At 38.5% G+C, this 17,864-nt stretch overlaps 1 protein-coding gene across 2 annotated transcripts in view; it reads right to left on the bottom strand.

The window, feature by feature from the left end:
• LOC122772525 (MAM domain-containing glycosylphosphatidylinositol anchor protein 1) overlaps positions 1 to 17,864 on the bottom strand; it is a 138,444-nt gene that overhangs the window by 49,245 nt on the left and 71,335 nt on the right. For both annotated transcript variants that reach the window (XM_044030668.1, XM_044030669.1), the window contains exons 5-6: positions 5,204 to 5,400; positions 3,594 to 3,726 (exon numbers count right to left, since the gene is read on the bottom strand). In XM_044030668.1, coding sequence (XP_043886603.1) covers positions 3,594 to 3,726; positions 5,204 to 5,400 — 330 coding nt within the window. The remainder of the gene's footprint in view (positions 1 to 3,593; positions 3,727 to 5,203; positions 5,401 to 17,864) is intronic.

Raw genomic sequence — 17,864 nt, 5'->3', positions numbered from 1 at the left:
AAAAAACTTCAAGATGGCTCAGTCGACAAAACAAAAGTAATATGCGCCTTGTGTCCGACAGAATTCACCGAAGTACTAGCAGTCTGAGCTACCACCTACTAGCAAAACATACCGGCAGTGCAGTCCAGGCTAATATCAATATGCTTGAGTGTGTGAGTCGTCGTTGAACACTGGATGAAGCTAATGTAACTACAGCGGTAGCAGAAAGTGTTAAATAATAATAGCACTAAGAGTTCAGAGTTCTGAATCTGATGTGTCTAATGACTGCAGTTTTTCATTCATTTCACTGTCATTAGGCCCTGTTCTGTTTGTCGTTTGTTGTCTACTGCCTCTTCAGTTTTAAGACCACATTGTTGTGGCATTTTATGTGCTGTGTTTTTGAAATAGACATGTCAAGTGGGTCTACAATGCTCTTTTTTATTTGAAAGAAGAAATCAAAGATAAAAGACATTTTCTCTTTGGGTTTATTTGATTCTAACTATATTTTTGATATAGAGATTAATCGCGAGTTAACTATGGAAAAAATGCGATTAATCGCGATTAAACATTTTTTATCGTTTGACAGCCCTATTTAGAACCTATTTGTTTTACTTTGTTCAGATTTTTAATGTTTGCGAATCTGTGGACTCTTCCCAAAACTGACAAGTTACAGCTGACAGACTGAGGGCCAATGAGCCAAAAATAACAGCATGAAAAATTAATTAAATTATATTTACTGGCTACTTGACGCAAACTCTGTTTAGTCTCTCTTTTTCAAAATGGCATTTCTCATTTACCATAATCCATCATTTCTCGTCCCTTGTCCCATGTAGTGTTTAGTCATATTTAATAACATGTCTGTGAGCTACAGTGCGTTCACCTGAGTTTCTGCAAACAGAGTCCATCTCTCATTTTCTATCTGATTTGTTCTCAGGCTTTCATTTCCTCCTCTGCAACCACATTTTTTTTGTCTTCATGATCATTCTTTCACAGAGATGACAAACTCTTTTCTCCCTCCTCCTAACTTCATATTAGAGTTTGTTCACCCACATTCTTGGAGTATCTGGGGAATCTCTTCCTTTATCTGCCAGAACCACTTTCCTGATTGATAACCTCATCTTCAGTTCAAAGTCTGTTAAATAAATAAAAAAAATATCATAATAATAAAAAAGAATCTGTGGCCATCACAATAAACAGAAATAAAAGATGTTTCTCTTCGTGTTTTGATTGTGTTGATAAGATCCTGTTTTTGGTGATTCAAGAAAGAAAATTAAAGTTTTAAACTGTGATGTAGTTCACTATAGTTACTTTGCTAGTTGGTTTACATACAAACTATTCTGAAAGATTTTGAGCTCTGAAGCCTTGTTGTAAATTACTGGAATATAAAATTCCAAATGAGTCCAAATGTTTTATCAATAACCCATTACCGTTAATAGTAAACTTTTAAGCTTCTCAAAAGTGGGGATACCAAATTAGAACGATCTCAAACAACCTCAACCCTGGCTGCATATTGTTGTTCATGGATGAGTTATAATAATATAATTATAACAGTTAAGGCAAACATTCTTATCTAACTTAAGTACTTCCCTGCTTGACATTATTTTAAAACTTAAATTGTAATTGTGATGTCAGTGATCTACACACTTCCACCTCTTCTTTGAATCACCAAATACAGGATCTTATCAACACAATTAAAAATGAAGCGAAACATTTTTATTTCTGTTTTTCGTGATGGCCACAGATGGCCAAGATTCTTTTTTATTATTATAATTTTTTTCATTTTTTTTTTATTTAACAGACTGAAGAAGAGGTTATCAATCAGAAAATGGCTCTGGCAGATAAAGGAAAAGATTCCCCAGCATTCCTGGAAATAAGAATGTCATGAATGTAATAAGAATGCAGAAATGAAAGTGCAAAAAGCAGAAAGTGAAAGAATATATGTAGATATGATATGTACACAAGGAGATACAGATAGAGCAATATGCAATTGTTGGGTATATATGGAGGGATGGATTCATGGGATGCTATAAATATAAATATATATATATACATATGTAATAATAATATAATGTAAGTGCATGTTTCTGAAACACATCGTCCCCAGCATGTGAGCTGAAATGTGCAGAACATTCTGGGTCTTCAAACCAGGCCAGGTTTGAGAACCTTGATTGGAAAATATTGATTTTAAGGGAATAGTTTTACATTTTTGGTGACAAACTTCCAGACTCCCTTTCTTGAATGGGAAGATCAATACTACTTTAATGTATGTAAGGTAAGAATGAAACTACCACGGTGGTAATGTACTGGAAGGTTTCCTTGGACTGCTGTATGTGCACTTTTTTAATGGTTAAATAAACGTGATGTAATGGTTTAATTAATATGAGCTTTAGAGGTGTTTATACGTATATAGGCCAGTTCAGTGTGACATCGATCTTACCATCTAATTCCCGACAAGAAAGCGAATAAAAAAATGTGTTTTCCAAAATGACGAGCTGCTGCTTAGGGTAGTATTCATTTTTCATTTCTACAACCAGTGTGGAGCTTTGAAAGCCATTCTTTTTTGCTCATGAGGCTTTTTTCCTCACCTACAGCCTCTTTTCACTTGACACAGTCATTACAACTTTGCTATTTCCACATTTCAGTGTATGTTGTTTCAGGCTCTCTGAGTGAAAAAAAGAAGAAGGGGGAAATAGGATACCAAGCCCTGAACAAGATTCGTACATTTAGCTCAATAAGACAAATGTTTCAAACATAAATGACCATTCAACCAAAAACACGGACAATGTAAAAGGAGGATTTAAATAAGATGAAAAAGGTTGGAAAAAAAACACTTTAAAAAACTATAAAGCAAACATTAACTGAAGCTGGCATTTCTAAAATGCTGTGAAAAAAAGACAGGGCGAGGAAGGATGAGAAAGCAAATTAAATAAAAGGAATAGTAAAATCCCTACAAGCATGGAGTTTTCCTTTATGGTGTGTCAGCCTGACTGGAACAAACCTGACAGGCTTGTCAACGGCAACAATGTTGTCGTAAGTAACAGAGTTACCGAGCAGTGGCGTGGAGATGGACAGAGCAGTGTGGAGAGAATTGGAGATAACAGGGAGTGTGACAACTGAATTACAGCTGACGGCTCTGAGATGAGCTCTCAGCAACAGAAAAGAAAAAAAAAAATAACAAGAGCAATGAACACTATGGCATGCTGGGAAGCAGGCAAGCAGCTACAAAGACTTTGAACAAATTTGATTGGAAAGTCAGAGGGCAGAAGAAAAACCCGTGGAAACAAAGGAAGACAAAAAAAATGAAGGAAGTCAAAAGATGAGGGGATGACAGGAGAATGCCATTTCATGAACAAGACAAAATATATGATATATGAGAGAGCAAGGGATTCTGGGGCCAAGACAGAGTGCAGAGAGAAGTCAAATGAGATGAAAAAGTGCAGAAGTCAAACAGCAAGATAGTGTACAGAATGTCTGTTGTGGTCAGGAGAACTGCAGAGCGATACATCGCCACAAGGGAGGGAAATAAAACAAGTGCCAACACAAATGATCATAAAGAGTGAGGAATCCAAAGCAAAGAAAACAAATGTATTTCTTGTGAAAGCACGTTTACTTACTGGTAGCATTCGTGAGCCTAAAAGTGACTGACTTGTCCTCGATGTTGCACACGTTGCGCACTGACACCTGGCAGGTGTAATCGGCAAGGTCCTTGGGTCTGAGGTTTTTCAGCTTCAGCACCTTGGTCTCACCCTAGACAGGAACAAACATCAACAATACATCATTTTCTAAGTGTATTAACATTCTAACCCCGATGAGACTAGTTGTTTATATGAATCTAATCAAACATATTATCAACAACAATATCAACATCAATTTATAATCTTAAAATAAAAGTCGTTTAAACTTTTAATGAGAGTAAAAAACCATTGAAGCACACACACGCACACGGATTATGTTTGTGTGTCTGACATGCACCAATTATCACTTGTATTTAAGAAGTAAATAAGGATTATTTGAATGATGAATGGCAAATAAGCTTTGCATGAGACGATCAGCAAACTGAAATCAATTTGATTGTTGGTGCAAAAAATAGCTGAAAAACATCTCCCCCGCTCCCTTACTATTATGAAACTACAGCGTGTCTCACCATCTCAATAGCTTTGTCGGTGCTTCTCTTGAAAATGCACATTCCCCTCAACTTCACTAATGAAGTTTCAGATCAGGATTTTGTGTCTGACATGACATAACTGTCCGTCTGCTGCAGAAGGTGATGGGAAAATAGCGTCTCGGGCAACCCTGAGAAGAGCTGGACTGACTGGCTAATTGAACTCCAGGGGATCTGCTCTGTGGCTGACTGACACTTGATAAGTGGATAAAAACGGGAGGGAGAGAGGCTTGTGTGAAGGCAACCACTCAGGCTGGGAGACTGTTTATTTGGTCGGCTAACTGGACAAGTAACTGGCCAACTGATGGGAAATAGTTTCAACTTGACTGAAAGCTTGCACGTCTCTATTGACAGTCAAAAAGACTACTACGCTGTAAGTGCACATGGAGGTTTTCTATGTGCGTAGATCTATGTGCTTGTTTGTAATTATGTCTACATGTGTGCAATTGTACTGTCAGCATCAACTACATTATTATATTTGTAGTTTTAAGTCTGAGAGTGATAGATAGATAGATAGATAGATAGATAGATAGATAGACAGACAGACAGACAGACAGACAGACAGATAGATTTACATGTACATTTTGTTAAAAGGAGTAGGCATAAGTATAAACTTATGTGTACCTACCCATTATTCCATCTTAAATGAGAGACATAACATTTAATCCCTCACTCTCTTGATAGCTTGCATATTTAGTTTATAATTCTTACATTATTAACATACATTTTTACTAGAATTCAAACTAATTTGGCATTTGGAAAAGTGCATTCACAACTTCACAGACCTGACACTCTCCTTTAAGTTTAAAGCTAGTGCTAATTGCTGTTTGGAAAGGGATTTTGTAAATTGTCATTTTCTATGCTATGACCTGGACCTTCGTTGCCATGACAACATCCTGTCAACTAGAACGTTAATCACAAAAGTAGAACAAAAACACAATATATGTGTATTTTAAAACTTTTTGGAGAAATGTTGCTATGCACTTTTCAAAGAGATAATAAATAAACACAGCGTGATTGTGCACAGCGTGAGTGTCTGTTCTGTGTAGTATTTGCATGTACCTGAGTGTAAAGAGGCTCGTAGATGTCCACACCGTTGTCCTTGCTCTGTTCGATCAGCACGCTCCCACGTTTCCAGATAAATCGCGCGGGAGGGTTAGAGTTGACGGTGCAGCGCAAGAACACCGTCTTCTCCTGGTAGTAACTGCCTCGTACATCACTGATGGTCTGATGCACCGTGAGAACTGGCGTGTCGAGGTCTGCCAAACACAACGAAGGAACACACTGATATTCAAAAACCACAAGGTACTGTTTTTACAGAAGCACACATTCTTCAACATGTGGCTAGTTCAAAGACCTTTTACTCTATATGATGCGATGCTGCCGCCTGGTCTGTGCAGTACATTGCTGATACTGTGTGTAGCAGTAATGTGATTTGGTAGCTGGGACACAACAAATAAATGCTGTTTGTACAAATGGGCTGTTTGTTGGCACTGACTGGCACACCCACACTGACCAAAGCTACCCAAACACTTGCCAATGGATTCTCTCTTCCAACAAGCACAAATGTACAAACAATCTTTTCATTTTGCCATTTCCCTCTGTAGCGCTCTCACACATGAAGCACATTTATGCATTACTTCTCTCCTTATAACCATTTTCCCTCAACTTGTCCCATTTCCCTGTGCATTTCCATCATGGGCGTGTCATCTCTTTTCTCCTCCGGTGAATAGGATTCCAGCTGCTGTCACATGCTTGGAGGCTGTTCTCTCCTGGCTGCTGCCCTCGCTAAAAAACTCACTGGCACTTTTACTCCTTATCACCATCCCTGCCTCTCAATGCCCTCCTCCTCACTCCTTGCCTCTATTGCTTCCAGTGAAGTGTGTGTGTGTGTGTGTGTGCATATGCGTGAATGCATGTGTGTATGCCCGTGTGCATGATGCATGAGCCCAATTCTTTGCCTCCTAATTGGAGTGTTGTGGACTTCAAACGTCACAGAAACAGCCCCACACACACCTTGCCTCTTGTCTGCTCCTGTCCCTCGTTTATTTTCTCTCGTTTCAACCCATCTCACCTAATGCACACTTACCAAGAAAGGATGGTGCAAGCCAAAGAAAACAGGTCAAATGTGATGTGTGTCCATCACTTTGTTCCTTCACCCCATCAGATGTGAGTGTGGCTGGTCATGTGATAGAGGAAGAAAGAGCCTTTTTTTTGGGGGATGTGCTCGCTTGCTTTTGTGTGCTGTTGATAAGGGCACTGCTGTCACACGAGGGCTGTGTCACACACAGAGCTGCATACGCACACTCACATCTGGACCCACATCAAACTGTCCAGCCTCAGTACAGCATCAGAGCACTGTTGTGGTTTGAATTCAGAGCTCCGATGTGGACACATAAACACACGAAGGCAACTTCAGCTAATTTTTTTTTAAGGGTAAAAATAAGTTCAGATTGTAGATATATATATATATATACATATATACTGTATAGAACAAACCATGTATGCCACATAAAAAAATCATATCTGTGCAACTGCTTCAACATTCAGTATTCACTGTGCTACAATAAAGAAAAATTATGGTTTTAAATTTGTATTTCTACCGTACAAAAATTAACCTTGATGGCCGAACTTGCCCCAGCCTATAATATGTAAGAATAAATAAAATCCTTACTTTATATAACCACCACCAGGCCAAATATTCAATTTATTATATCAAACACTTCAACCTCCCATTTTGATGGTTGGCAGAAAATGAATTATACAGGATCATGATCTTCTGGCTTTGATTGTTGCGTCATGAGGTTGCTATGAATAGGTTGAACAATGTTGAAAGAAAACTAAAAAGCTTTATACCCTGACTGACTTAACGAAGCTATTTCCTCACACACATTTGTTAGAGGTTGGTCAGTCACTTCTGTGAGAGACAACAGGAGACCTATGGCCACAACAATACAAACAACAATGGAACAGTTTGCGACACATAGGCTGCTAACAGACACGACAGAAAACACATTCATTTCTTGTTTTATCCGTCTTGCCGATCATAAACTGAAATCCACTTGTAAACTTTACTGACTTGAAATATGTTTTAAGCAGTGGAATCTGTCACCTAAAGTCAGAGCTCAGAAAAAAAATAACCAGTGTGAAAGCTTTGTTTTCTATAGCTGCTGCCCGGGCAAAACACATTTCTGCCACAGTCTCCTCATACCTCACGCCACCTTCACTCTGCTGCAGATAAGCACTCCTTCCACAGAGTCGCCTCAACGTGGCAGCTCGTCTCCCCTCTGCACTACCAATTAATTTATTCTATATGGTGTATCAGGCATATCATCCCCCATATTCCACAGTTACTATCTCAGGGATCCAGTCAGCTCCTTGATGTACCCAGTGATCTCCAGTTTTCTCCCTTTGCAGCCCTTGACACACACGACACTGCAGGAGTCTGACCAGAGGGTCGAGGAGCAAAGTAGACGTAGCTAGAACATAGACGAGATGAACAAACTGGCCTTCTGCTTTCCTTCATGAAGTCAATCAGGAATGATTGACTTGCTTATGACTAGCACTTCATAGTTTGATCTACTTGCAGCTCTTACTTACTTCTAGCTCTTATTTGTACCCAAATGTTTAAATGCACTTTTGTAAGTCGCTTTGGATAAAAGCGTATGCTAAATGACATGTAATGTAATCAGGAAGTAACAATAAACTGGCTGGCTACTCGGGGGAAACTTTGCTGATTGCAAAAATACCTTTGTTTCAATGGAGGTATATGAGAAATGAGCCTACTTCTTACTTGATTTTTAATGTCAGTCAACATTTTCCTGAGTTTATAGTATCAGTTGGTACTTCATTTTTCAATAGAACATGATGTCAGTGTAAATTATTTATAGAAACACAGACCAGTGTGATTGACAGCTGGTATTGTCCAATAGGAGGTGAGTCTCCAGTTGCAAAATGTCAATATGACAGCAGCAAAATCAGGATTCTAATCAGGATTTTATATATATATATATATATATATATATATATATATGTATATATATATATATATATATATATATATATATACATACATATATATATATATATATATATATATATATATATATATATACAGTATATATACACATACATACATATATATATACATATACATATATACAGCATGCAGGCCTAATATTTCAGTATTTGCACAAGTTAATGTGTTCATTTCAATTTGTAAAGTGTTATTTATGTTGATGGATAATTAGGCACTGAGAGTGAGTACTTTGTTGTGATCAGCTGCAATAACCACATCCATGTGCTGTTAAAAGGCGTGCAATTTCAGAAATAGAGTGAAGATGACTGATCATTAATCTGAAGTGAATGTTCGCATCATGTTCATTTGAAGACAATAATACAGTATACATGGGTGTTTTTTTTGTTTTCTTTTTGCTGACAAACTCTTACAATCCAAACTCCCAAGGTGAACCTTACTTTACTCCGTTTGGGCCCTTCAGTAAATAGAGACATACGATGAAACTGCAAGTGCACAGAAAAAACAATATGAAACTTTAATGAAGATTCTGATTTCCCATAAGTCCTGCCTTTGCACACTGCTTAGATCAATTGCACAAAACTGCTTTTCTTAGCCACAGCTTCTAATGTACATCTAAGCTTTCAGATTTGAACAGTACTGTTAGTCTGCCGTTGTTTTCTGCTTAGACACTAAACATGCTGACACAAAGACATTTTACTACTTAATCTATGGCAAACTTGTGACTAAAGCATACAACCTTATGTTGTTTAGCTGAACAAATAAATCTGATGTACGATAAATCTGATAAATGTATTATTTTCTCAAAGAAAAGCTGCATGTTTGCGCTGAATAATATACTGTTTAAATAAAGGTTATTTGGAGACATTTAGGGGGCAGAATTGCCTTTTCACTGAAGAAGACAAATCTCAATTTTCGTTTTATGCTTCTGATGAATAAAATTGCAGATAGCATTTGTACTGTGCTGATTTTAATTTCACCTGACACAAAGTTAGGTATTAGGTTAATTGTTTATAGTGGTTGTAATAATTAGAGAAAAATCTTGGTACTGAGAAAATACATTGCAAACTACTAGCAGCAATATTGTTTTTTTCACTTTTTCGTCAAATCTGCATGTCTTTGGATTGTAGGGAAACCGGAGAACCTGGAGAAAACCCATGCCCACATGGGGAGAACATGCAAACTCTACGCAGAAAGGCCCTTGTTCCGACTGGGTCGCAAACCAGAATCTTCTTGCTGCAACGGCAAGAGTGCTTACCACACCAACCGTGTACCATCCTCAGATCCCCAGATATCAAATATGTATAATAAAGTTATGTAGGAAAGCTATACACCAGCATGTGTTTCAAAACCAACGTGTTTGGAGTTTTCCCTGAAGATTTTTGGGCAGAAAGCAATTCCGGTCAGGTAGGTTTCCTCTGAGAAAAGCTGCTTCTTTGATACAAATGATATTATTTTAATTAACATTTCAAAACAAGGTAACAAGGAGAAAGAAAAACTGCAGTACAGATTGTGTTTGCTCATTATCGGATGGTTGTGGTCAGAATTACAATCTCTGAACATCTGGTGACTGTGCTACAAACCCAGTGAAGAAAATGCATTGTAATGCAAATTGTAGACTATTTTTTTTAACCCTTTTTCATTAACCCTTTGTAATAGATTAAATCTTGGTGTGGTGGCATTTAGCAGTAACTTAATTTCACAGACAGGCAGAATATATTTTAAAGACTCACATAATCACGCAAAGTCCCACACAAATAACCTGAGTAATGGCAATGATGGAAACAGAGATGCAGGGTACTCAGAAGCAATCTATCCTGGTGGTCAGGGTTGAGCGAGTGTGTTTTTGTAACAAGTTGACCTCTGCTGGGTGCTTTCCCCTGCAGGAGGACACGATAGACTCCAAATCCTCTTTGATTTCCAATAACATGTCCTGTACTCTAATAGCTCTCGTGGAGTAGACGGCCATTAGGGGACCAAAGAGGAGATGACAGGTCCAATTGAGTGTGAGTGTGTAGTGGAGGAGAATAAGGTGGGGTGTGATGTATGTGTGTGTGTGTGTGTGGGTGTGTGTGGCACGGTGACTGTCTGTGTGGGAGGTTATTGTCAGAGTAATAACATTTACTGTATGTTCAGTATCTATTGCAAACGACAAGTCTATGATTGTAAACAATTGCAATTACTGTGATGCGCGTAAGTACACAGGAGATGATATTCATAATTTGCAAAAGAAATGTATTCACACATATTCATGCTAATGAAGTGCAGAGCATTTTCCTTTTAACAAACATTTGGGCATAACGATCAAGTTTATATGTTTATTAAGTTCCATTTCTTCGCCAACGTCATATCAAATCATAGAGGGATTTAAATGTGAATTGTTGCACACTCCATTTCTCTATCTGACGTCAAACAGTGTCCGTGTGCAGTCAGAAATGCATTACTTGTTATGTAGGACATAAAACGTGTAATAATGCAGACAAACGTTTAAACGGCACCTGAGAACGGTAATGCTCATTACTGTTTACTGTCGCTGAATACATCCACAACTATCACGGAAGGCTTTGCACATAAATGACCGCCAGCACTGCAAACAACTTCTGACGTGAATTTTGACACAGCCTCACAGTCCCATCGAGCACCATGTGATTGAGCAAATAATAGCAACTCACTTCACTTCACAAAGGAAACAAGTGGAGTCAGCACCTACCAACAATGACCTGGTGTTTACATAGAAAGAAGAGAAAAACCTGGGTACAACCAACAGCTTGGTTTGGTTAACTTCACCAATTCACCACTTAACCCATGATAAACATACATCCAGGACAACAAGGAGGTTTTTTGATTGGTTATGATGTAATCAATATTTAGAGGTAATTAAAAACCATAATTGACGATAGCTGGGCACAAAAATCTGTCTCTGTGGACAATTGTAGTAAGGAGGTAGTAAGCGATTACCACAACAACAATAATAGCATAGCTTACTGTTTTCTGTCATTGTGCTACTCTCACATACAGAGACTGACAACACGCTCTTAAAGACTTTCAATTACACAACACAGCCACACACACAGATAGAGAAAAGACTGCACATACAGAGACACAAACAGAGGCAGACTGGCTGTTTGATCCAACTTCAGTATCCAATAATTCAGCAGTCTGCTCATAGACATCACCATAAAGGGGACATAAAACATGCACAAGGCCCACATTTGGAAATAACGTGCACATTGCCTGTGGTTAAAAATGCAATGTTTGAAATGTTTGATTTAGGCTTTTCTCAGCTTTGTTTTTTTGTTTCTTTCTTGTGAGTGTAACAAACATCACAGCTCGTCTTTTAACCCCCCACAAATCATAGTTTTGAGTCTTTTCTTGTCGGTTTAGTCCATAAATGTAAACAGGCGGACAGATGGGCAAGAATCATGAAATGTTTCCAGACGTTTATCATGTAATATCATTCTAGGTTCTTTGGACAACTAATATCAGCAGATTCAATAGTGAAACACAATGAGGAAGGGAGTGAATTATAAGAAGCTGATAGATTTTTAAAGAAAGCATAATAATGAGAAGGCTGATAAAAAGAGTTGATGGATTTCTTTTTTAATTATTGGTTAAAAATAAATGAAATTGTCTAACATGTAGACAGTGGTATGAAGCTACTTGGCAAATTACTTACATGCCTTTTCATTTTGGCTTCAATTATGCTTTCCTTTCCTTTCCTTTCCTCTTCCCTCTCCTTTCCTTTGCATAGACATTATGTTTGACTTATTAGGTTTAACAGAAAAACACAAGTTCTCTGCCAAACATATGAAATTGCTGAAAAACGTGTGCTACATACAAGCCCTAATTAAGAGTCAGGGAAATGGTATTAGACATTAACGGTGATGTAAAACTATTATTTGAAGAGAAAAAGATTATGTTTGGCATGATTAGTCATTAGTGTAACAGTGTAGCAGCACAGCGGTGGTGACAGCTGTGACGGGGTGTGTTGGGAGAAAGAGGCTCACTCACTCATGGTTCACTCACTGAAAACACACACACACACACACACTTAATACACAGGCACATGCAGTCAGGGGCCAAAACAACACATGGGTCTGCAGCGACAGAGGTCCTTCTCTGTCCCTGCGAGTGCCTTCTGAAGTTATCTGTGAGCAGCAGAGCGGATAAAGGATGTCCTTCTTGATGCCTTGTTCGCGGCTGGGCTCGATACATGTGCGCTTGCATGAGAATGACGTCAAAATGAGCGCAGCTGAACGTTACAGCTGACAGGTGAAACAGGTGAAACAGGTGACAGATGTGTATTACATAACCCTTGACTTTGCTGCATATTAATTAGCTTTGTGGCATCCAGGACACTGCGGCCCAGAGCAACAGAGCATATAAAGATCACATATAGAGACAGAGCCAGTGATATAGGCTGTTGCTGCTCTTAAAATTATTATAAGTCTTGTGTTTTGTTGTGTTGTGGGGCAAATACTATTACACCCAGGGGCAATCTGCAGCATTCCTTTATTAAAACAGCTCTGGACCACTTCTGTAGATTCCTGCTCAGATACTAAAGTGATATTCTGGCATGGCAGAACTACACTTTCATTGTCTTGTGGTTAACAAGAGACAGTGAACGAATACAATATATAAGAGACAGGAGACTCCCAGGATAACAACAAGAGAAGTGAGAAGCAGAGACTCTTTGTCACTTGGATAGACTGAAGAACACATCATTGAAGTCGAGCTAATAATGTAAGACATAATGGTTAGTGTGGTGACTACAGGGGGCAGAAGCTTTAACTCACAATTCAGTCCCGTAATCACCAGAGCCAGGGGATTACCTGTTGTAATTACCATATCATAAATTACAGGTCAAAGGTTCAGAGGTTCTCAATGGGAGCTAATAATGAATCATACAATATGGCCTCAAGCAAGAGAACAAAACCACACTTGCTTACTCAAAGAAATATCTCGCCGATCCGAAGAAACTCATTTCTGAATATTGAGACAATGATGATAAAAAAAACAAACAATACTTTTATTAAATAAAACCACCTTGTTACGTCATGTCAAATGACACAGCACACAGTCAAGGCTGATACATGATGGTACATGTGCCAGTTGATCCGTAATGGACCAGTCAAGGACACTCCTCACTCTCAGTGAATATTCTATGCTGCAGTTACATGCCATTGATTTACATTAGAATCACACGTATGACCTTCATGACCTTCATAGGGCTTTAGAGGGTCATGGGTCATGGGGGTGCATTCGGCATGGATGCCGGTGTCAGAGCACATTTCAATTTACTTGACAAATACTTGAGAAATACTATAAATAATTTAGAGCCATATCCAAGAAAGGCACACGCTAGCAGAGCAAATAAATGTGCTCTATGTGGTTAAATTAGATGAAACAATGAAATGAAAAGTTACAAAAACATCCATCACACCATAAAGGCATATGCATATATACAGCACACTGATATTTGTTTAATTCAAGCTGCATCGAGATCACAGTTATTTGTGTCCTTGTCTTGTAACACAGTCTAAACGACTGGTGTCTGTTTTGTTTGTTCAAGCCAGACAGTCTTAGAATAACAGAGGGAAGCTGAGTTCCTTTTTTACCATGGAGGATTTACTTTCATCTCGAAAAGAGCTCTTCAGACCAACAAGTGTTATCTTAGAAACTACCCGCAGCTCCTCCCAGAGCTTATTAGTCAACACTTTGAAAGAACATAACCACATCTGCCTGTGGCTGTGATGGTTATTGCCCAATTTCCTAACTGATTTGTGTGGAACTCACCACCACCAGTTCTGCCTGTACTGAGAATGTGCTGAGTTAGCATCCTTGAGTGCCACAAACACCTTGACAGTGCACCCACTGGATGTTTCCTGATTCTTTCTTTCACTTATGTTCAAAATGTGTGCGTTTACCCCTTACTGGAACACTTTACTAACATATTTAGTGCTGGTTTTGCATCAGGGAAGAACTTTTTCACTTGGGGCAGGGCCTATTTTAGACAGACTCTTGAGAAGGAAACACTTTTTTTTTTTTGGAGAAAATATATTTGTCATTCACAAATAATATTATTCTCTGAGCCATCTAAAATGTTACAATACCTCAAACAATCAGTATATGGATGTGTTTTATACTGCAGTGAAAGACCAGTTCCATAGCCGGCTCCCTCCCTTTCACAACATCTCGCCCACATTATTCTCTGCATCTCATCTCTCTTTATTATTTAGTCAATGAGATAAAAAACAACTCTGAATCCCAAGTCTACTCATTTCAAGTCCTTCTTCTCTTCTCTTTCTCAGCCAGACAGAGACAACACCTGATGAAAAGTCGATCTTGAGCTGAATAATTACTTCATCAGGCTGAGATGAAATTGGTTTATTTCCACATTAATCGGTTATTTATCTGAAGGCATATCTGGTACTTCCCAGGCTGTGAGCCTGCCCCCAGGCACCTCCCATACTTTATAACACTGCCTTCATTACCCAGCCTGCTGAAGCTGGCCATAAATGAAAGACAGAAGATGTGGCAGGAGGCAACAGAGGAGAAATCTAAGGAAAGAAGTATAATAGGAAAGGAGCGGAAAACCTACAGAATAAGTCAGTTGTGAAAAAAGATAGTAACGGTGGAGATGAAGCAAGAGAAATGGAGAGTGAGTGAGGATGAAAGTGAGCAGGGGTGCAGTACACAGAAGACACACCAAAATGGGGGGGAAAAAGAGATGAAGAGCAAAGCCATAAAATATATGTTGGAAGTTATTGGAGTCTGTCTGGATGAAAAATGCCATCACCATAAAATAATATTAGAATTGGTCTGGCCTTATGGCGCTGATGAATACAGATGCTGCCCAATAGGGTCTCGGTCTGGAGGGAGCTGGCTAATTTGAACAGCCATTCTACCTATAGAGGGCGGTAATATTAAAGGATATTAAATAAATGGTTCACTGTCAGTTTTTAGCTTATAGCCACACATTTCCATCCCAAAGCTCGTTTAGGTGTCAGACATATGGTCCAATCATTAAGCTACTAAGTTATGTTATGTGGAGGATTTTTTCCGTCAACATCCTGAAATTGACCCACAAACCAGAGCACAAATTGAGCTGCTGCAGCTTTATACTCAATTTGGGTTTTACAGAAGTTTTGTAAAAGTAACTTGAACATATCAACCTTTTCTAGAAAGTGTATACTGAAATTAGAGCTTATTTTACTCTCTTCCCATTCTAGCACATCATTAATAATTGTCCTTAAGGGGAAAGGAATCCCACAAAAGTAATGACAGCTGGGTGAATATCGACTCACTGAAATGTGATCAGCAAGATATATTGATTGGCCGTTATTGAAAAGAGAGCTGGATGTCTTTATTAATTCAACACCGGGATAATGCCTTTCAATTGAATTAAGTTTTCCGCTTTATTGGCGTCATCAGCAAACCATAAAGTCATTAGGATCAGAAAATGCCACTTCTAAATGTCTATTAAGGTTAGTGGTACCATTTAGATATATTATGTGGGTTAGAAAATAAGTGATAAACTATATAGAATGTAATTTGTCAGGTTGTTGTCACATTACTGGTTTCTTACACTCCAAGTTGTCAGCATTATTCCTGCTACTTCTATACAACACTACATGACTCACCTCCACATCAACACACTGTAATAGTAACAATGCTCTACAGTAGCTCCTTGAAATTCACACTTCTTATATTCACACATCATCACTTCAGCCTCTCTCTTTTATGATGTAAAGCCTTTTTCATATGTTGTCACTACCATAGGAAACCCACCATGAACTGCTTGATTTATTCTTCAATACAGTGTAATGGTTATTTTCCCAGAGAAAGAAAATATCAAGATGTGCCACGACCGCCTGTGCTGAGGTCAAGATAATTTTAACCTTTACAGAGAATAAAGTCAATAAATAAGGGATGGAAAACAGAGGGGAAGGAGGGAAATACATTTTAGATAAAGCCTGGCAAATGATGGGGACAAGTGAAGAAGTCTTATCTCTTTATGGTCTGCAGGACAGCTTATAACCACACTATATGTCAGTCTGTTTGTGTGTGTGTGTGTGTGTGTGGCCACTACATTCCTCTGGGGGTTCTTGCTAATAAATGCTTTTTGGGTGATCCAGTTTTGTACAACTGATTTAAAATTAATAAAAATAATAAAGAAACAATTAACAAAATAAACACCATGCATGCACACAAAGGGAAAGGGAAACAAACTGTGCTTTTCTTTTTTGATGGGTTTACCACTCTGTCTGCACTCCATGTTGCACTGTGTTACTGAGCTTTTTTCCTCTGGCTTTTGCTTCTGTACCCTCTTTCCCTTTCTCTTCCTATTTTCCTCTGCACCTACCGAGTTCTTCTATCTTTCAACATTCTCTCTTCACTTCATTGCTTTACTTCACCTCCCCTTCATGCTGCAGCTTTGTCTTCGTCAAACATTCTTAATGTTTAACAAAGCTATCAAACGGCTCTGCTCTTAAAAGAGGTAACTGCATAGTACCTCAGTGCAGAGGGGTGGGGACGGGCGACCCCAAACTGTCATGGAAACCCATGTCACATGTGATTAGTGACTCACCATACTCACCCACTAGAAGCCTAGGATGAGGGAGCAGGAGGGGGATTTGCTACGGGAAGCACACAGTGTTGTATGTGCATGCATGCATACTTTCGGTGACTTAAACTCATTCTATCAAGTCCTAATAATTTCACACATTCATGGAAGGATGTAAACACATGAACACATACACACACATAGTAGGTCACTCCTTTGCTGTACTCACGAATCAACCATGTTGTCTCCTTAGAAAACATTTCCAAGGTCCAAGTCAGAAAAAAAAATATGTATACAGTCTGTAATAAAATGATAAATAAAATGATGATGAATAGTACTTTAAACAAAACAACATCCTATTTAGACATGGCTTATTTTAGAATATTAACTGTATCCTCTCTTGTCACTGGAGTTACCATGTTAATTATGTAGATTATGTGAGCTTTCCGGTGGTGGCCCATCCATAGAGGGCACTAGGGCGCCACCCCACCAGACTCACATGAAGAAGAAGAAGATAGGAATCATCTAAAATAATTTATAAAAACATGGAAAATTCAAATAAAAGAGCTACATATTATCCAGTCAAGTGTGGCACAAATCTTTACCATAGACTCTCGCTATAGTATATAAGTCTCACATGAGATAGGTGACGCCTGTCCTGGCTTCCTGTTACAGTTTGTGAGATGTTAGCTGTCTGTGATTGTTTAGTGTATGTGCCATTTTAAGGACCAGTTCGTAAGAATAAAAAAATAAAGGTGATAATAGATCCTGCTAAATTCTGAGGTATACTTTAAGCAGGTGCTTGTTGAGGCTTATTGATTACTGTAATTACACTTCAAGTGGTATTAACAGAGATGCACGTTAAGCTGAGATCTAAATGCGGGTCAGTTAGAATCTGCTTTGTCAAAGCAACCTGACACATGACGTATGAAATTTGGATAAATTAGTCTCTTCTATGACAGTGCAATTGTAACATGTCATATTAAGCACATGTTGGGGAAGTACTGGCAGGGTAATTGTGGTTTATGCTCAGCACATCCATCTGTTCGTCCATCTGTCTTGAAAACACAGCTGATTTTAGGTCACAATATGTGAGGATATTTGTTAAGGTTATTTAAAAA

The sequence above is a fragment of the Solea senegalensis genome, linkage group LG7 (genome assembly GCF_019176455.1).
Source record: "Solea senegalensis isolate Sse05_10M linkage group LG7, IFAPA_SoseM_1, whole genome shotgun sequence".
Lineage (NCBI taxonomy): Eukaryota > Metazoa > Chordata > Actinopteri > Pleuronectiformes > Soleidae > Solea > Solea senegalensis.
This window is presented reverse-complemented; position numbering and strand designations above follow the sequence as displayed.